The 21396-nt window shown below is 50.0% G+C and overlaps 3 protein-coding genes across 4 annotated transcripts; 1 reads left to right on the forward strand and 2 right to left on the reverse strand.

Annotated features, from left to right (window-relative positions):
* Nucleotides 1–837: 837 nt before the first annotated feature.
* LOC108151587 lies at nucleotides 838–19640 on the reverse strand. The gene is made up of 4 exons (XM_017280267.2): nucleotides 19559–19640; nucleotides 4839–5948; nucleotides 1145–1200; nucleotides 838–1086 (listed from the first exon to the last, which is right to left on the reverse strand). Coding segments are annotated over exons 2-3 (1104 nt in total). The 5' UTR covers nucleotides 5942–5948; nucleotides 19559–19640; the 3' UTR covers nucleotides 838–1086; nucleotides 1145–1199.
* LOC108151591 lies at nucleotides 6207–14858 on the forward strand. Of its 2 annotated transcripts, none has more exons than XM_033387517.1 (5): nucleotides 6207–6306; nucleotides 10260–10497; nucleotides 10563–12209; nucleotides 12990–13110; nucleotides 13188–14858. In XM_033387517.1, the coding sequence occupies exons 2-5, from the start codon at nucleotides 10409–10411 to the stop codon at nucleotides 14661–14663; spliced, it is 3333 nt and encodes a 1110-aa protein (XP_033243408.1). In that variant the 5' UTR covers nucleotides 6207–6306; nucleotides 10260–10408; the 3' UTR covers nucleotides 14664–14858. The 2 variants fall into 2 exon arrangements, with proteins under 2 accessions (XP_033243408.1, XP_017135759.1); XM_017280270.2 differs by lacking the exon at nucleotides 6207–6306 and adding an exon at nucleotides 7866–8138.
* On the reverse strand, nucleotides 16047–20943 carry LOC108151590. The gene is made up of 3 exons (XM_017280269.2): nucleotides 20637–20943; nucleotides 19559–19772; nucleotides 16047–16521 (listed from the first exon to the last, which is right to left on the reverse strand). Exons 1-3 carry the CDS (start codon nucleotides 20842–20844, stop codon nucleotides 16359–16361), a joined length of 585 nt encoding a protein of 194 aa, XP_017135758.1. The 5' UTR covers nucleotides 20845–20943; the 3' UTR covers nucleotides 16047–16358.
* Nucleotides 20944–21396: the final 453 nt, after the last annotated feature.

The raw sequence follows: 21396 nt of genomic DNA on the forward strand, positions 1-21396 counted from the left end.
GCGAAAATCGTGATGGAATGGATATCCTTTTTTCTGGTGCCAATCGGTTGGCAGGACTCTCCCGATCACGAAATGACATGCCGCGCCCCGATCGGCGGCCGTTTAGCAGAGATATAGCTTGCAGAAAAAAAACAAAATTTGAAGGATGTGCAAATCCAAATCTTCGGAAGGCTGTATCACAGCTAAAAAGGGCCAGATCGGTGAAGGACCGACTCTCCCAGGATCGCGAGGATCCAGTCTGTCGATCGGCATACAAATTTGGGCTAAGAAAATGAGGCTGATTTTTGGCAAATTGAATGATGTAACCATCATGATTTTTTGCGAAAATCGTGATGGAATGGATATCCTTTTTTCTGGTGCCAATCGGTTGGCAGGACTCTCCCGATCACGAAATGACATGCCGCGCCCCGATCGGCGGCCGTTTAGCAGAGATATAGCTTGCAGAAAAAAAACAAAATTTGAAGGATGTGCAAATCCAAATCTTCGGAAGGCTGTATCACAGCTAAAAAGGGCCAGATCGGTGAAGGACCGACTCTCCCAGGATCGCGAGGATCCAGTCTGTCGATCGGCATACAAATTTGGGCTAAGAAAATGAGGCTGATTTTTGGCAAATTGAATGATGTAACCATCATGATTTTTTGCGAAAATCGTGATGGAATGGATACCCTTTTTTCTGGTGCCAATCGGTTGGCAGGACTCGCCCGATAACGAAAAGACATGCCACGCCCCGATCGGCCGCCGTATAGCATTTTTTAGATGTTTTTTTTTCAAAATTGCATACTTTATTGATGTGATATTTCCTTTCGTTTTTTATAAATATTTTATATGTATGTTATTTTATATGATATATGATTTATATTTTATATGATGCTACTGTTTATATGAATGTGTTTATATGTATGTGTTACAATAAACTTATATATTTATATTAATAACTTAAAGTAAAACGTAAAAGTGCATTATCCTTGATCGACCGGGACGAAAATTGCATGGGACTGCATGGTTCTCTGGACGGTCCTGGGTGGTCCTGGGCGAGAGCTTGATGTAAGCCGCGCAGATGCATTCGCACACGAGGAAGTATTGACCCTGAATTGGAATAGCAGACGTAAGACGATTGGGAGAGGCAGTCTTTGAAAACACTTACCACACTCTGGACCACGGATCGACTGCAGGGGATTGGCAGGCTGCACGGAACTCCATCTAGAACAGGGCCGTAAAAGTAAAAGAATAAAAAGTATTTAAATTAGAAAGAAATATAACATGAAATTTTGGAGCATAATTATGCACGTTTTGTAAATGGGTTAGGGAAATTCCAAATCTTATAGAAACTAAATTTCAAATTCCGACAGGCTCGGCTTCTCTTCTCCATTTGCAGTAAAGAGCAGTAAGTATTTCGACTGAAGTGATAGTTTGTCGAAATCTAAGCCGTTTCAATTTCAGACGAACTAAATCAAAAATTTCAAAGTGTTGGGTAAAACTTGATTGGCAAATTTTGGCTGGGAAAAACTACCCTTTTTGTGAGTGCCACTGCGGTGCGTGCGATGCCAATGAAAATTGCTGGCCACTTAGCCGAAAAGTACCCCCGGCGAATGCCTAAACCAATTTGTAGTTTCTATTCCCTTTTGTGGTTGAGGATTAAATGGCCGTAATTGTTGCTCCTGCGGCCAGGGACACGCGACTCGGTAACGGGATACGGAACCACGTGGGTCCTGTCACAAAAATGATGTGTTATTAACGGCTTAGGGCAGGCAATGGCGATTATAATGACGACGGCTACGGCTGGGCAATTATGTTAACCTGCCAATGCCAATGCCTATGCCTATGCCCTGCCCTGCCCTGCCCTGTCCTGCCCCCTCTCTTGGCAGTCATGACATCCGCTTCCGCCTACAATCCGGGGCGCATGCAAGTGTCAATCAAAGGTACATTTAATTTGAAACTGCGATTTCCATTTCCATTCAATCTGTGTCGGAGCGTGTGTCCGCCTCGGATGAATGGATATCGAGTGGCAGCCCCACTTCGACACACACACCGAACCCTTTGACAGCCCCGTGGATAAGCGAATCTTGGAACTATGTTCGTTGCTGGAAATCTTAAACAATTGGGCAATTTGCGATACACTTTAATCATTTGGTCTCCGTGCACAAGTTTTCAATTAAATTTCGAAACAAAACCAAACCCAACCAGGAACCGCAATCGCAATTGCATTCCCATCTTCCCGTAGTTTATGTTAATTACTTTTTGGCTCAACACCTGCCAAAGGCCATAAACAAAAGGCAGCCACAATGGGGCATGGGGGGCATATCCTGACATGGTGTCATGCATTGCCAGATTTTATTATCAGGCGGGACGCCAACGCCAGTCGGGCACTACCCCCAACCCATCGATCAGGAAGATTATTAAAATTATTTAAGTGGCACTTTGCCTTAAATAAATCTTAGTTATTTAATTTACTCCATTGATTAATCCATATGTAACATACATTTCAGACTATCCTAACTACTAATAAGAACTAATCCTCCCAAGTACCATACAACATCTCAACACTATCATAAGTAAATCTATTCTCATTAGAGCTCTTCATCGTCACCTTTGGGCCACCCTTAAGCAACTGTTTTCATATGTTTTAATTAAATTGTGGCCTGCTTGCGCGCTTAAATATTCGCCACTCGAAAGCCACTTAAAAGTAATTCAATTACAAATAAAACGCATCTACTTATTTCAGTTTTTCGCCAAAGTGAAGGGAAGAAAAAGTTAATTTCATTAAGCGGGAGTAGCCCTCAGACCACCCTACAGCGCCATAACGCCTCCCCCTTCCACCAGATGATGGTTGTGTGTAAAATTCAGGGGCAGCAGAAATGCATTAAAAATTCATTACAAAATGCACACAGAGGACAAATCTCTCGATGGGAGAACGGGGCGAACAGGGAGCTACAGGGAGCTACAGGGAGCTACAGGTACTCTACTCGCATGGATGTAAGTGGCTCTTGAAACATGCACACAAATGTAAGAAACTTGTCGGCGATGTCGCTGTCAGCCACTCCCCGAAGCGGTGCGGGTTACATGTGCTTGCCACACAAATTTGCCACAAATATTTTCACATGTTTGCTTACTGGAGCTAGAGATGCGAAAGGCATAGTCACCACCGAGGAGTATCCGTGTAACAGTTTTCCGTATTGGTCCCGGATATACAGGCTACACTATCAATATCAATACAAATAACATACACTCTATGGGTATATTTAAGCGATTCTTAGGTATATAACGAGAACTTAGAATTAGATATACGCGTACTCTAAAAGTCTAACCAAACCCACTAATCGTTGAGGGGCTTCTCTTAATAAATTCGGAATTCTTAATCTCCAGGTAATGCCTTAAGCGTTTTCTTATAGAAGGTCATCCCTCTTTGATTCTGGTTTTATTGGGGAAACTTCTGCAGATGGATTTTTATTCACTTTGTGCAAAGGATATTTGCTCAAGGCACTGTTTGCTCAGTGCCCAGGCCCAGGCTCAGGCCCAAGCCCCAACTTTTCTCATCTCTGAAAACTGATAAACTTGTGTCCCTGCACAGACGACTGGGGGACGGAGCGACAGAGAAATAGAGAGGGGGGCAAACACACACAAGAAGAAGCGAAACCTGTGTCTTTGGTGCAAAAAGGTTAAGAAGGATGGCGAACGGAAGGACATGAGTAATCTCATATCTCTCGAATGATATGGGAATGGCAAGCTGGACAAACTCGTAAATATTGCTGTTGCTGGCCTGCAGGCGGCCATCATCTGGAGAGCTCAGACGATGGCAATATATGGCGATCATAATCAAGGTCTTTTGGCACTTTATTGACAAACTAATAAAAGCCGAGAGAGCCGACAAGGAATGGAATGGTATGGGATGGTATGGTATGGTATGGGATGGGATGGGATGGGGGGACTGGCAAGACGGAAAGATGGATGGACACTCGTAGATGGAAGCAAACGATTTATTAAAATCCCTCTACATGGCATACATAATAAAAAGCAAATGCCGAGAGGATGGAACGGGGACGGCTCTGGCTGACCTGGCCGTTGATGTGATGAGTAATTTGCTTTTGGCTTTTAATGCTGGCCCGGCCAGTAGCAGAAACCAGACAACGAATAGTTGCAGGACACGGAAATTAGTGCGGAAACGGTTACTACGCTTAGCAATCTGTCAAAAAGCCAAAATGTAATAAATGAGGTCCCCAACAGGACAGAACAGAGCAGAACAGAAGACTGGGTGGACAGTCTGGGGCCCATCAACATAATTCATACGAGATGCCAAAGCACGACAAAAGCTTGACCGGAACCAGTGGCAGTGGCAGTGGTAGTGGTAGTGGCAGTACCAGAAGCTGAACACGGACAGCAGTTGGACAAAGGCGCCAACTACAGGATACCACACAGCACAGGATGGCTGTCTTTTATGGTAGCAGATGCACCATATTTCATTACACGTTGATAAGTGGTCATTTGTCCCTGGAGCAGGGCCTGGAATGGGTCGGATGCTGGTTTCCTGCATGCCAACAGGCATTTCATAATAATTTTAACAACCTTTTTTACGCAAACTTGCAGCCAGAGACAGCCAGCCCTTTGGCTATGCCCCGCCGTATCATATCATATACGATATTAAATGCACGGATAGGATATATGACTATTCAAATCGTAAGTAGTGTGTGTGTGTGTGTGAGTATGCCCATTCATATGCTTATTAATTTTTCCACAATTTCCCGCAGGCTTTCATTTAAAGAGTAATGGAAGGGAAGAGAAAGCAAAGTGCTTTTCAAACGAATTAAAGGCTTGGAAAGATGTAAAAGTATTGGGATATTTACTACCAAATTTTATCAGAGGCGGCCATCCCGGTGTCATCATCATCATCATCGCTCAGAAACTCCAAGCCTTTCTTCCTAATGACATGATGAGCTGTCTTCCGAGTGACCGGCAGAGCCCGGGACAGTGCCGCTGCGGCTGGCCTCGGATTCTGGGGCTGCTGCGGCGAGTAGGATGCCCTGAAGCGTTGCAGATACTCCGGGGCCGGTGGCACATTGCCCACTGATTGGTGCGGAACGATGCCATGGATGTGCTGCGGCCGGACCAGGCTGCAGAGTTGTATGAGGTTCATCCGCGAGGGCAGCGGCGACCATTTCAGGTGGTCGAGTCGCAGCATAACGAAGCGCTCGGCCCGACTGGTCAGGGTGGCGAAATCTTCGTCGTGGAAAATATGCACTTTGACCCTGTAGTCGCGGCACTCGAAGCGCTGCAAGTCGCTGCTGAGGAGCGCGTAGCTCTCGGCATAGTTGCCCATCAGTCGAATGTGGCCGTAGAGCAGGGTGTGCCCCAGTCGCCTCACCAGAGGCTCGTACCCAAAGAGGGGCAGCTTCAATCGTACCACGCTGTTCTCCTGCCTTGGCAGCTTGTCGATGGTCGCTGCCAGTGTGTCGTAGTCCACATGGACGAAGGGCTGGTCGACAGCGGTCAGGTTGAGGAACAGTAGGTCCGTGCCCTGGGCGATCCATGAGTTGAAGACGGGGTTCGCCACCAGCTGGCAGAGATCGTCCTGCTGCACCGCCGAGTAGAAGTAGAGCAGTCTGCCGCCCTGTATCTTCCGGATGAGCAGCACCAGACTGCATCCCAGCGCGGTCCCAGCACAGAGCATGGCCTCCAGACGCCTGCCGTCGCTGAGGCGTAGCTCGAAGGGCTTGCCCTCCTCCACGACATGGAAGTCCTGCTCTGAAATGTGCGCCTTACGCCACTGCAGATACTGAAACAACTGATTGGCCAGTGGCCGGGTTGTGTACATCCGGCAGAACTTCCGGGGCAGTGGCTTCACCTGATTCTCCACCTGGCCGAGGTGCGTCACAATCACCTTGGTGAGGCTCTCGTAGAGCTTGGGTATCACATCGAATATCAGCTCGGGATGCTCCTTCGGACGCATGGCGTGCCTGCAAAAAAACGTGCCCTTGATTATTATCGTATAAAGTGAATATCGTATTTAATGGACACATGGATGTGTGCAGATATGTGCTGAGACCTTTCTAGAGTCTCCTGCTATAGCTGGAGATATATCCTCTTCATTGCACTGTTTTTCTTCTATAAGCACGCGGATCACTTGGACCATTCAATAAGCTGTAAGCAAGAACAGCTGACTGAGCAGTGTGACCGCTCAATCGGGCTCTGTTTGGTCACACTCTGGCGTTAGCAGAACTTTGTTCGCTTTTTTCGGGATTATACATATTCATGGTTAATATTAATAATAAAAAAAACGATTGCTTGCCATTTGTTCCCTCCGCGAGTGCAGTGGTATGTATTGTGTTTTGTGCTTTTCGATCCGAGATCTGCTGCGAAGATCTTGCAACAACAGCTGTGGCTGGCTTTGGCAACCGCAACCCCACGCGACCTTTCATGGTCACACAACACACCTCGGCACGCCCACAGCCCAAGCGGATATAAATGCTCGCATCAATGTTTGGCCATTCATCAGTCATCAATCATGAATCATGGCCCAAAGACGGCGGCATTTCGCGCTTTGCATAACCCCGATAGCCGAATGTAAACAAATTGCAAGACCACGAGCTACGCAAAAGCAACAAAATACGAGTAAATGGGTTGAATGACAGACATTGGCACAGATTCCAGTCATGGACTGACGCTGAGGCTGGGACTGGGGCTGGGGCTGAGTTTGAGGAACCGCGGAACTGCCCACAGTCTTCGCGAGACCCGGCTGTGGTTTCCCTTTCGTTTGACCGCCAAAGCCAAAAGAGCATCTGCCATCCAGGCTAGGTTACCTCATACTCGTACACCCCATCCTCAGCGGCAGAGGCTCAGGCAGAGGCCTCCCCCGAGTCAATAAAACGTGTAAATTATTATTACGTCCGCCTACCCCGCAGCCACAGCTGGAAAAGAAAGCCGCGTGGGGGGCTACTGGCCGACTAGAGCAGAAAATTACTCAACTAAAGTCGCTTGAGGTTGAAGTTTCAGTTTCAGCTTCAGTTTCAGCTTCAGCCTCAGATGGGGTCTGAGCGGGGTCTATGTCTGGGTCTGCGGCTCGTTAGTCGCGTTGTTAGCCCGCTATTTTGGGCTTCAACTTTCACTCAGCGGCCCGGCTCAGACGACTAATTTGCAGCCGCTCGCCGATTGCTCGTTGGCTCATTGTAATTAAGCCATTTGGCTGGACAAGTGACTTGCAGGCGGACAGGCAGATTGTAAACGCTCATTGTACTCGGCGCTTCTCGCACGAAAAGTGTAACAAATACCCCCATTAGTCGGTGTAGTGCAGCTTTAAGTGTAATTGATAGCATTATGTGGACAAAAGTTGAATGAACAGGAGTCGGGTGAGTGGGGAAATATGGTTTTGTATCATCAATATGAGAAAACCTGAAGGAGAAATGGTCACCCCTTCATCTGGCTCTTCGACCAAGCTTACGTACTCCTACTTCTAATTAGCATTTAAGAAAAATTCCTGAACGATCAACACAGGGTTGGGGTTCAAGTTTTCACTGGAGGCTTAGGCCTAGTTTATATGAAGGAATTTCCTACTGCAGTCTCCTAAATAACTTGACATGGACTGCATTTCTTCTTAGATTATCTGCAACACAGCGACTTTGCCTCCTAAGACTTTGCCATTTTGACCTTCAATATCGATTGTTTCTGAGGTCGCAGATCTCGCTCTCTTGCTTCTCATCTTTATCGGCTTTCATCGAACTCAGCTGCGAGCTCTCTTTCACCGTTAATCCCTGCACTGATCGTGCACTGGTTTCTCTGCGACGCTCTGGCCTCTGCCGAAGACTCTGCCGGCGGCCATTTCCACTCGAGCGATGGCTTGGCGCATGCTCATCGGCAGAGTCGCGTGTCAAACGAGCGCCGCACTCAAAGCCGGAAAGACGTCGTTGGCGCATGCGCATTCCCGTTTCGTATTCGAGTTTGACTCCGTGTGTGCTTTTTTTTTTGTCAGTTAACCAGCAGAGCATAGCCGATACGAGCCGAGCCGAACCGAACCAAGCCGAGCTTTGTGGAAGTTTCGATTTCATTCCCGCTTTCGGTTTCGTTGTTTCGAACATCAACAAAGTGCCACGCCACGGCAGTGCCGAAGACCCGCCAGGGGCAAGCAGAAGAGAGTGCCCAAAGTGCAGTGAGTAAGTGGCATCCGAGGGAGTGCGCGGGGCAAAGCCCGTGGCGCAGAAACCGAAAGTGTGCAAATCAAAGCCCGACCCATCCGTAGATGTCGCAATTGAACAAAGCCCGAACAAAGCGCGGCAATTGTGTTTCGACAATTTCCGAGCTCAGCGAGCCAGGAAGAAAGAAAAGAAAGTTGCTGGCAGAAGAGAATTGCGCAAAAGCAATGACGAAAGAAGTGATTCACTATACCCCGGTACCCGGTACCCGTAGCGCACAGAGGGATCCAATATCTTTATGCAAATGCGGTCAAATCTAGTCGGGGACTCCCGTCTTGCATTTGCGGGCATTGGGGGTTTTCTGATGGAACCAAGACACTCAAATCGAACCTCGGCACGCCTTGGACATTAAGGCTAATTGGAGGGGTAGTGCAGTGCGTCCCCAGTGTTGAGTGGATTATGTAATTTGACAAGCAGGATGCTCGTGTGCGCCACCCTAAAGAATTCCCAACACGTCCCAGCCGTACCCGTATCCGTATCCGTGTCCGTATCCAGCCGTGCCCGTCTTTGCCCGCAAATTTTGGGAACGCATCTCGAGCGTAAAGTGTCCTTTCGTGTTGCCACTGTTCCCTGTGCTCCTTGGGCTCCCTGTTCTCCCTTGTGCTCCCTTGTGCGTGGCGTGGCGTGGCGTGGCATGTGCCCCAGCGACACACCAGAGCAGTTTTGTGATCCTTGCACCTGCTGCATTTGCACTGCACTGGAATTAGCTGCCATTTCTTGCTGTAAACTTCCATTGCCGTCTGTCGTCTGTCGACTGCCGTCGATGCCCGATGCCCGATGCCCGATGCTGCTCCTGTCTTTGCCTTTTAGTGCAGGACCCTCTGTTGCCTCTCTGCTTGTGGCAAATGCAATTTTCTAGTACTTGCTCCCCCCTCCCCCGCCCCCTGACTCTTCCTGGCAAGCCCCGTACGGATGGGGCCATAAAATTTTGGGTGCAATTACATCTGGCTGTGGGAAAGTCTGTTGCCAGTCTGCGATACCAAGGAATTTAAATTTTATATGCAACAAGACATTTGGCATAGTCGTTTTTATATTACACAAAGCATAAATAATAAATTTCCTAGCCCCCTCCGACCAGATGCTGCAACCGGGAGGCGAGTGTGTGTGTCGCATGTCGCATGTCGCATGTCGCACCGTTTCGAAACTCGAATCTCTCGTGCGTCATCCTCCACAGAGTACTCCGCTCGAAATAACCTTGACTCCGTTTTGAATGTAAATGCAGATCGCGGATCGACAAATGAGACACCGAACAAAGCCGCGAGTTGTGCATAATTTATGGTGAAATTTAAGGCGAAATGCGTGTGTGCCCAATCCCAAAAGAAATCAATAAACCGATGATCGAGACAAAGGAATAAACTGAGAACCCAAGAGACACTTTCACCGAAGAAGCGAAGGTGAAATTCCACTAATAGAGAACCCCCCCACTCTCCCAGGATAGTGGTGGATCCCAGTCCCATGAGTCACTCGAAACAAAGAGCTGCCCCTCATCGCAGACCGAGGACAGCTCAAACATAGCGCCAGACACTTGCTCCGAACTGGATGCTGCACTAAAATAAACCAGAAACTGTGTGCAGTCTCCGCGCATTAAACTTTTAAGGCCTGTCAACGCCCCAACCAAATAAAACTTGACAATAATACGAATAATTTTGCACGGAGACAGAGACGGAGCCAGCGACTGAGACTGAGACTGAGACTCAGATGATGATGGGATATGATTATATATTATGTCGCAGTCGTGCGGCTGCATAAACACGGCGCAATCATAAAAAGCGGAATTAAACAAATGTTGCCGAGAACCGGGGGAACGGGGAATGGGAAATGGCTATGGTACAGAGTACAGGGTATGGGCAATCCACCTCCACGCCCATAGAGCACGTGAGAATTGCATTAATATGAATGCAAATGTGCATCCCCGAGGGCATGGCGGAGACAAATCTATAAATTTATGTGCAAATGTAGCAAGAAATTGCCGAGCAGAAGTCGCGCGAAATTCGCGAAATTCCTTCTACTTTTTTTCTGTTTTCTGTTTTCTGCCGTTTCGAGTTGACAGCAAGTTTTTACGAGTATGATTTTCCTTTGCAGTCGGCGAAGACGTGCGAAGACGAAGACGAGGACGAGGACTCTGCCTGGCTTAAGCTTATGAATTGCTGACGTGAGTTTGGGGACCTTCCAGAGACAGACACGACCCCGGCCCCGACCGCGACCCGCCCCGGTGCAGGTCCCATCCCAAGATGCACGGGAAAATTGCAATTCTAATTATCGTATTAGCCGGCAACGTGTCGTGCATAAGAAATGCAAACGGAAACGACGCAAATGACGGGTGAGTTATGCAAATTTCCCCGAGCAATACAAGTAGCCCACTTGAAACCCCACTTTGTTCTGCAGGGAGGAGCAGCACATTTCCGTGAAGCTGAAAAACTTCTTTCCCTCGGAGCCGCTCAGCGAGTCGGAAGGGACCCAGGAGCCGCCACAAATCTCCGCCCGCGTCACCTCCAGCTCTGGCTTTCGGCCCTCGCAGATGCTGGACTTTACGCCGTCGGATGTGATGTCCAGTGACGGCCTCAATCGCTATCCGCCCAGCTATCTGGCGCCCAACTACCAGCACCAGTTCCCGAGCTCCCAGTCACAGTACCAGTCCCAGTCCCCGGTCAGTCATCAGGCGGCGATGGACAAGCAGTTCTCGTTCCCCGAAGAGCCGTCGGGGGGCTTCCACAGCCTGGGCAGCACTACGATTCCTACCACGCCGGTCGTTAGCTACCTGGATCCGTACACCCAGCAGAACTATGGCTATGTGCCCACGGCGACCCCACCCACGCTGATCCAGTACCAGCGGGAACAGCCCGAAGACGATCAGGCCTACACGGTGCAGTCCACGCTGCTTGTCGGCAGCCACCAGCAGCAGCAGCGACCACGTCCGGGGTACGTGGACGATGTCTACCTGAAGCGGCCCGGCTATGTCTTCGATGAGAGCCCCTCGTCGGCGGTGTATCGCCGCCCCACGAAAGCGCCGCCCGCCCTGCCGGCGCCCCCCACCACAGCGTCGCATAAAATTTCATACGATTCGCATGATTACCCGCCGCCGAGCTATGCAGCCGAGCAGACATCCAATTTCGTGCCCCAGACCCTGCCCGAACGGCCGCTCTACAACCGCCAAGACATCAATGACAATCGACCAGCGGTGCAGGAGACCCATCGACCCCGGCCCCAGGCCCAGGCACAGCTCCAAATCCAACACCAGACCCAGCCCCAGCCCCAGTCCAGGCCTCCTTCCTCGTCTAATTATGCAAACAACTTTGATAATTATTTGCAGCGGCCGCCACCCAGCTACCAGAGCCATTCCCAGTCCCAGTCCCATGCCTACACCCAACCCCAGCCCCAACTCCAAGCGCAGTCTCAGCCTCAGTTGGGGTCCAGTCCTACGCACTATCAATACGAGCCGCTGGCAAGACCCCAGCCAGGAGTGGGATATGGACAGGGACAGGGACAGGGACAGGGACCAAGACCAGGACACAATTACTACGAGTATCAAATTGGTGAGATACCGCCACCGCAATCCCATCCAGGACAGCGACCGAGCCAGTACCCGAGCCAGTACCCCAGCCAGCATCAGCAGCAGCAGCAGTTCAACTATCGTCCTGGAGCAGGGCCAACGACATATCGACCCAGTCAGTCGTCGTCGTCGTCGGGCGGCGGTGGCGGTGGCGGCGGTCTGGCCACACTGGCATCGCTGTTCAGCTCAACGCAGCAGTACGCACCGCAATTTACGAACCTCCTCTTAGGCACAGCCTCCTCCACCCAGTCGCAGTCCAGCCCATTAGGAAGTCTCCTCGGCGCATTCGCTGGCAATGGATACCAGCAGTATCAGAAGCCTCAGCAGGGACGACCACCCAACACACAACTCATTAGAGCCCTGGAGAACATCGCACGCAACGACGATTTGGAGTGTGTGCCCAAGGTGCTCTGCCAGATGATTGCCGGTCAAACGTTACGTGGCCAATTGCCAGGCTTCATTACGTCCCCGGCCATAGCCAAGTGAGTTTCACGATGGGTGTACTCGTAATGAATGGGGGAATACAATATGGGGAGTGGGGAATGGGGGTTTGAGAGTTGGGGGTTGGGTCTTTGGCTGCGACTCAGTTTGCAGGGGCTTTAGTTGTAAGTAAATATTATTAAATTTGCATTTTAAGGCTGGGGGTGCGGCACTGTGCAAGGCATCGTGTTGCCATACCGAAGCGTTAACTGGGATTAGACTTCATTAGTCCGAAACCATATTGATTGTTCCATTAAATGAGCTACGTTCAGGGGTTGCGCTGCACTGCAGTACGGGCTGTACGTAGCCGTAGACGGAGATGGAGACGGAGACGTAGCCGTAAACCATCTCCTTCTTCGATGGTAAATTGAAATTGTTTTGGCTTTGGCAAATTCTTGGCTTCGAGTCAATTAAGTTTTATAAGCAGCTCAGAATGGGGTCCAATGGCAGCTGGAGTCACATTAGTTAGATAATGAGATGAAGGCTTGTTCTCCTTGATACCCGATACAGATGGGGCAGCCCCGACAGCCCCCATAACGATGGATTTCTATCTCCTAAGCGACGAACTCTTTTTTACTATAAAGAATGATCTTATATAGAGTTCCAGAGTGCAGAAAATAGCTGATTACATCTCTGTATCTCTCCCAGTGTGGCCTAGCAGTCAAGGGTGGGTTTTCGTACCCAAAGACTACTCTCTCTCTCTCTCTTACATGTAGTATATAGATCTGAATAGACTTCTGCATCGATACTTTTACTAAATTTTCTTTGCCTTTTCCAAACAGCTTCCTCACTGGCTTTCCCGTGGCCTCGCCCGCCCTGATCTACGGCAGGGCTGCCCTTCTGGGACTCAGCGGCGGAGAGCGCAGCTGCCTCCAGAGCTATGAAAAGTGTCCGAAGAATGAGGTGAGCCCCGCCGCACTGTGCTCTCGACATGAAGCAGGCTTAATGATTATTAAAAATAAACCCACTCTCCCTGCCAGATGGAAATCATTCACTATCTGAACAATCATCGCGGGGGCTTCTTCAAGTTCTTCAGCGAGCCGGAGGAGCAGCCGGTGGCGGCGCAGCAGAGCGAGAGTGGCGCTAGCTCATTGTTCAGCATCCTCTCAGCCCTGACGGGGGGCGGAGGAGGCGGGGGCCAGAGCCAGGTGTACACCACCCCGCGACCTGTGGCGCGACCCACCCAGCGGCCCAGCACGGACATCGCCAGCGGCATCGGCAGCTTCTTCAGCCAGGTCCTGTCCGAGTACCTGAACGGGGTGGAGTACCAGCGCAGGAGGAGGCGGAGGAGGAGGAGCCTGTTGCCAACGGAAATTAAACGCGCTATTCAGACGGATGATGCCCGCCTGATGCCAGTCGACTTCCACGACGAGGAGGACGGCCTGGACACGCAGTCGGGGCGAGTAGTCAAGTTCCAAGACGACGACGAGGCGGAGGCGGCCCAGGCCCACACCGAGCTGATTGGAGTGCTGCAATTTCCCGAGGACGAGGGTCGCGTTCTCAACTTCAAGGGCATCGAGAGTGAGGAGTATCATCAGGACGGCGCTATCCGCTTTCCGGACGCCACTCCGGCGGAAGCAGAGCGCGACGACCAGAGCAAAATTATCCGCGAGTTCAATCGCGATGCGGCCCAGCGCAAATTGAGATTTCCCCCTGAAGGAGAGGACGATGGAGCTGTCAGACAGGCTAAGCACTTGGCCCTCATCGAGGGTTGGAGGGCGGTGCTGCCCAATGGCCTGGCCGAGGCGGACTTTGGCGTGGACAAGCGTCGCGGCAAGAGGATTGTCTTCAAGGATACCAACGAGGAGCTGGACGAACAGGCGGCGAATGAGGAGAGGTACAGGGAAGAGCAGCTAAGGGAGGAACAGCTGAGAGAGGAGCGAATCAGAGAAGACGAGCTCAGGGTAGAACGCATCCGGGAGATACAGCTGCGAGAACAGAATCTTCGCGACGAGCCCCAGCACTATCCACTGAATGCCGTCTACGAGGAGGCGGCCCCGCCCCAGCGAGGAGCTCGGGTCATCTTCCCCGATCACTATGAGCGCTACATCCGCAAAGGGAAGATCCTGAACCGACCCACCTATGCGCCCAGCTACGAGTACGGCGACAGGCGGGAAGAAAAGGAAGATCGCCTGGTCCTGAGCAACGAGCACAGGCCCGGCGCCCATTACCGCCTGGAGGCAGGCGACTACCAGTCGCCGCAGAGCCCAAGCACCCTCAACTACGGCGAGTACATGCCCAGCAGTACGGTTCGCTTCGGGGAGCCCACGGAGCGGCCGTCGCCCCAGTACAACTATCCCAATGCCAACTACATCAGCGACAACCGGTACGGGAGCAGGCCCAGCCAGAAGCCCCGCTACGAGGACGACAAGAACATCTACGTGACGAACTCCCAAGGCGTCAACGAGTACTACATCCGACCCGACGGCAGCAAGGTCTATCTGAGGTCGGGCTAGGACTAGAATTAGTTAGGAGGTTAGATGGTTAGGCGGTGCTCGCACCACACCCACTGAGAGGCAGGCCACATATAGTCATAAGTCTGTAAATACGTAACAGGTTTTTTTTTTGTATATGCTTATGTTTATATATTTAATACTTTAAAGCAGTGTGCATACGTACGCACTCGTATTTATTAATAAAAACCCAATTCAATCAAAGGACAACAAGTGGAGTACGCTCCGAGCGGAATTGCCGCATAAATCTAGCGGCAAACGGCAGCATCCAGGGAATATGTTTGAAAAATTAAATGTGATAAACCCGAAGCGAAGGCGAAGAGCAAAAAAGAGCAAACAGTCGGAGTACACGACTAGGTGATACCCATTACCAGAGGTTTAGTAATAGTAGCAGGGCTTATCGGACATCATAGACGTAGCATACCTATCGGTGTTCCCGGATCTTGTGCCCGCCAAGATCCGAGCTGGCTTCTTGGGGCTGGCACCGCAGCATACCCTTGCACTCGACGAGCACTGGGTACAAGGGAAAAAACCAAATACATCCAACGGCAGCCCCCTCTCCTTCCCTCACCTACCGAGCAGACAGAATTTTCTATTTCTTGTGTTTTTTGTTTGTTGGTTTTTTTCGTCAGCGTTTTCCCAAATGGTCGAGCGTTTGTCAGTGGGAAAATCACACAGAAATGCGAGAGTGCACGAAAAAAGTGCACCACCCACCGCCCGCCGCCCGCTGCCCGCTGCCAGGGTTGTCATTGCCAACCGAAAGCTCAAAGCAGCATTTGCTGCTGTTGCTGCTGTCGTTTCATTTTATTTACAGCACTCGGGACACTGGCGGCGGGACACAGACGACAGCCACGACAGCAACGACAGTTTGTATGCAAACCATATGCAGCGGGTTAATAAATGGGGAAACACTGGTGTAGTGGGTGCCCGGCGTGACGGCTGATGACATGGCAGGGGGTCGCTCGAGACCTGAGTGTTGGTTTTGTGTATTTTGGCATGTTGCATGTTGCTCTCGCCGTGGAGTGGAAACTCCCGACCACGGGCTGATCTTTATTCATTCTTTACGTAGTATTTACCGAAGAAAACCCCGGCTGGAAGCCCCAGAGATCATCGCATCCTGTAGAGAACTCCGTACGTTACGCGTGCAACCGCTCCACCCACATACCCGCGCGATCGCGGTCAGTGCAGGGTATCAGCTCGCTGGGGCTTAATGCCTTGCGTCAACAATTTGCAGACGGGCACTGCATGCAACCGAACCGATTTTTTTGTTGCATGCTCTTTGGAGTATCAATTTTTTGTGTGTTGTTGCTGCGCCAAGTAGTGCATTGTCCGGCGCGCAGTCCCCAGACATGTCCGAGCATGTGTAGCCACAATTTGGAGATGATTTTAGCTGGTTTTGTTGATTTATTTGCTTACTCGTAAATCTAAGCGCCTACACATGCCATGCCGCCTGTTGGCGGACGTTCATTTAAATTAAAACCCTTAAAAGCGACTGAAATGAAGGAAGGACAAAGAGCATAGATATGTGCATTGGATGTGCGGATGTGTGGATAGGGGCTATAACAAAGATGTCCAGAGTGACTGACTACGGGCTCCACGGACACTCAGCCTCCAGTCTCCCGGCAGCTCCGCCCAGAGCTTCATGTGGAGACGGACGGATGGATGGATGGATGGATGGATGGATGGCTGGTTGGCTCCTCAGCGTGGCTGCGGCGGCGGCAGGGGTCCCACGCCCGGACAGGGCATCCGCTTGGCCAGGTGCTTGCACAGCGGCACATCCCGGACCGCATCCCCGATGAACAGCGACAGTAGATACCATTGTTTCATTCCGCCGTCGTTGCTCGATTGCACTTTGTAGTTGCTGTTGGTTCAGTGGTTCAGTGGTTGGATGGTCGGATGGTTGGATGGTGCACGGTTGCAGTCGAGAAACAAAAAGCGGATTACAAAAATAATTACTTATAAGTAAGCGGGTAATATGTATACAAAACAAGAGAGTAACCATCTCCGCCCATTCCCTTTCTCTCCATACTCCATACTTATTCCAGCTTCCATCCCAGCAGAAAACTCAAAGCAATTTGCAGAAGCAGACACAATGCCGGAGTAAGGCTCCGGATGGTGCGGGGTTTGCTTGGATTATTTGTGTAATGGTTGCATGCTACTTATGAAGGGGGTAATGCCTTTCTGTAGACCCCACCCAGGCCCCTGGAGGCTGTGAATGGTTGGGAAATGTTAGAGTGGAATCTGTCGTAGGGTGTAGCAGAAGCAATTCTTAAACAGTAGTTGATTAGTAAGCAGTCATTTATCACTAATTAAAAGTACTACCTTGTACCTGAGCACCCTCAACCAATACTTAATCTGCCTTATCGATACTCTTGTGCGATACCCGCCTCTATCGATGTTTCAGTGCGATAACAGCGATGCAGACGGCTCCTCTCTCTCTCTCTCTCCCTCTCTGGGACTAGCGATTGAAATGTTGCACGTTTAACACAGCATAAAGTCATTTCAGGGAAACCAAATCAACGCACTTATCGCTAATTTCAAGCACTATCGATAACAAATTGATGCGCAAACATTCGCTTATCGTTTGGGGATTGCGTTTAAAATGTTTATTGTCTTTATTCTACTTTCGGACCCCATTCAAAAAGCCAACTCTTTATCAAGACAAAAAATATTTAATAATATTCTCCTGTCCGTTGGCATTCATTTCATGAAAGTTATCCTTTCTGGGGAGTGGACCCTGCTGATTACTTTGTGATATGCTCTCTCTTTATTCCATTTTTGACTGCAACTCCACACCTATGGACGCCAATGGACGCCAATGGATGGACTGTTCAAATTTCACACGTCTGCAATGGCATAATTTAATCAACTCAGTAACAAACACATCTGCATTCGCCCTGCGGCAGGGGAAACTGTGGAAACGGGTAACAACAAGGGCAAACAAGAAACGGCAACACTGACCAAAGCTCAGACCAAACAGAAACAGAACAGAACAGAGCCGAACTGTTGGCACTCCCCACTGTGCACTTGCATAAATTTAATCAAAAACTTTAATCATATTTTATTATTACAAAACACGTTGTTGTCGTGGGGCCCGAACGTGGCAAAAGTAGAAAACTTCTCCTAATGCCAATTACATTTGCAGCGCAACGAAAACTAAACAAAACCATCAGAGAGACCCAGACCCAGACCCCACGCCCAGACCCCAAACCCAGACCTAGACCCCACACAGACTCAGATCTGAGTCGGGGACCAAAGGTGAAGGAGGTAGGTGTCTTGGCAGCCACAGACAGACGAACATTTCAAAAATAATTTTGAATATTTGCTCTTGACACGTTGGCCAAACAACTTTTGGCCATTTGTGGGGGGAGGATGGGGGGCGGTGAAGGGCTGAACCATTTTGCACATTAAGTGTGAAAATGTCAGATGCATGTGGAAACCTTTTTGCGATATGACAAAATATTTAAATGGAAAATCCCCTGCAGCAGGCAGTAACAGCAGTAACAAGTAGCCAAAAAAGGAGAATATTACATACACGACACGTCTGACCAGGACGAGGACGAGGTGGAGGACGAGGTCGAGGACGAGGTCGAGGACCAGGGGCCTGCCCTAAGAAGCTTTTCTTTAATCTCGCCTTTGTTTGTTCTGCGGCAATGCTCTGCTCTGCTCGGCTCTGCTCTGCTCTGCTGTGTTTCCGGCTCTGCTCTTCTTAAATATTTCCAAATGGAATCAACAGTAAAAATGTTTTACTATCACTGACCAGTCAGACATGCCAAGCATCAGGAACAGCATCCCGTCCCTTTTATTGCATAAACTCGAATAAAAACTGCATGAAAACAATGCAGCCACCGACTGCAGGCACCGACGTGCGTGTACCCTGGCGGTCTTTCCGCGGTCCAACCGAAAGAAGCGGGTCTCGATCCCTATGCATCCTTCGGAAGGGCGAAAGTCGAAAGCGATATTCACGAGCAAAGGAAGATGTAACAGAGACAAGCGCATTAATTATGAATCACAGCAGCCCCTTGGCTGGGCGGGGGCTGGCGTTTAGGGGCAGAATAATTTCCTTCCTCATAACATTACCATGACAATGGCTCAGCGTCGCAGGAGGGGCGGAGAGGACGCGGCCAGAGGGCAACTAACTCATCAGGAACTGGGAAAAGTTGGTAACAAATTTATGTAAACTTACAAATTGAAATCCAAAACTAAACTCCAACTCAAAGCCAAAGCCAAAGCAATGACATGCACATTTAAACTCGAACAGAGACAGGGACACTGGGAGACACATCAGAATAGCTAGGAAATGCATTAAATTATGCACAGATGAGTTAGCAATGCCAATGACAATGGGCAATCGGTGGAGCATCGGTGGAGCATCGGGGGTCTGGGGAGGAGGGTGCAGCGACAGCGACAACAAGGAGAAATAAAAATTGATTGGAAAACATTTCTACCCTGGCTAAAAACAAGCCATTCATTTGCCAAATGACAACAACAGCAGCGCCAAATCGCAAGCGTCGCAATAAGCAATGCAATCCGAGATACTCCCAGGCGGAGATCTGGCTGGGGGCTGGGGGCTGGGTGGGTGGAGGAGCTGGGAACCAGAACCAACAAAAGTTCAAGTTGTAACTGCCAGTTTCGGGGAGTAGCCATAAAGTCAGCGCTGCACTTGAGCAGCAAATGGAGCAGGACACTCGTGGCTGGAAGTCGCACCAGAAACACTCTACACTCTACAGAGAGATCTCTTTACTGTGGTCTAAGCCCTGGCGAAAGGTTTCCCCTGGCTCACGCGCTTCGATCGCTTTGTTATACATAGAATAAATAGATATACATATTTACACAGATCCGTTAGTTAGTTGCAGGCCACCATTAACCTATAGAAGGGTATAGCCGTAAGGACCTACCTCAAGACCTCCGACCAGGCGGCATGCGGCTTGGCCCTGCCGTCGCCGGGCGCACGGCGGTCGCTGCCCGCAGCACGTGACGCGTGCACGCGGCACGGCTCCTCCAGGATGCAGGCCCGTGGCCCGAACGCGGTCAGGATCTGCTTCTGGGCCAGCTCGGCGTCCAGGGCCAGCGGGTGGGCGGTGTCCCGTCTGCTGCGCGACCTGTAGGTGCCTGTGGCAACGAGAATGACAAACGAAGCGAATGACAAATGCAGCCATCAAGGGTGTGTGTGTGTGCGGGTGTGTGTAACGAATGCGAGAGCAAGTTTCGTTTTGTCTTTGCTGATTACTCAAGCTCCCTCTCCCTCTCCCTGTCCCTGTCCCTCTCTCCACGCGCCTTACAGCTTTAAAGTTCATCGAAGAGTTCAAAGCAGTGCGGAGTTTTACAGCATTTCGCTTGGTTACGTTACTCATCTGCAAAGCTTATCGTCATCTCTATCTTGCGCTCCCGCTCTCTTTGCCTCCGAAAGCTTCGCTGAGCCACTCAGGCTAACGGTTCCGCCTCTGTTGTGGTCTTTCCGCAGTAGTTGGGACAGCCTTGACCCGATTTTTCAATCGTCGCCTAAGTGGACGTGCACGAATTCGGATCGGGTTTCGTTTCTGTTAACGGGCGAACGCCCCTCATTGCATTGGCGGGGCTTTGTCCACCAAATGTTGCAATGCATTCGCGGTTTTCCCCAAAACTAGCTCAACTTTTGATGGTCCTAGGATACTATTTGGAGAGACCCTAACCCTAACCCTGGCACTGAATCGGGCTAGTTGTGCAATTACTTTAATTACAAAAGATACTTCCTATATTTGTGCAGCTTTCAATGCGAAAGAAAGCCAAATTATTATCCAACTTTCGATGAGCTTACGCATTAAATTCCTGCACTCAAGTCAACAATGCAAAACACTTAATTTATGCACAACATATGTATGTCCACAGTAACTTTCACTTGAAAAAAAAAAAACGCCAAAACGCCGAAAAGCAAGACAACAAAATATTGACTTCCAAGAGGGCCAAGACTTTCGCGCACCCAGACCGAGGACTTACTTGGACTCAGGGAGTAGGCCAGCTTCCTGGCGAACTGCGAGAGGCGGACGGAGAGGACGATTACCGGGAAGCCGACCAGTTGGACGGGCAGCTCGAAGAGCGGGTCCGGGTTCTGGGCCAGGCCCTCCTCCACGAACTCCAGCAGCAGCACCAGGAGCACGCACAGCGTGGGAACCAGCGAAAGAGTGCAAATATATCGGAGATTCATGGTCGTCTGCTCTGGCTGCTCTGTGCGACAAACAGTTGTGCAATATGTCCAATGCGATACACGGTCGAGCGATTCGATTCGATTCGGTTCGGCCAAGCGGCAGGCAACTTGAGGCGCTTAAAGTCTTTGACTGACTGAAGCGACTGGGACCCGCTTGGAGCCGCCGAAGCGCAGCATAAAAGACAAAACTTAAACTCAAACAAAAACTAGACAGAGGCAGACAGAGAGAGAGAGAGAGAGAGACAGAGAGACGCCAGGTGTAAAATCACCTGTTGTGTAAAGCGTCGTCGAGCATACCCCGTGCTCGACTCGTGCAATATGCATTAGGATAGGCAGAAGACAGAGGAAACAGCAGAACCCACGAGGATCTTTTTTATTTGAATTTTTCAAATTTTCTTTATAGAAAATATAGAATATTTTGTTGATAGAGCTGAATCGTTTAAATCTTAACACTGGGTATCCCATAGTCGCTATAGAGACCAGAGTGTTCTTTCGTTTTTCTTTTTGTTGTTTCCAGGCCAAGTTTGTTTTGCATTTTGACCAAGTTTCGGT

Source organism: Drosophila miranda, chromosome XR (assembly GCF_003369915.1).
Source record: "Drosophila miranda strain MSH22 chromosome XR, D.miranda_PacBio2.1, whole genome shotgun sequence".
Taxonomy (NCBI): domain Eukaryota; kingdom Metazoa; phylum Arthropoda; class Insecta; order Diptera; family Drosophilidae; genus Drosophila; species Drosophila miranda.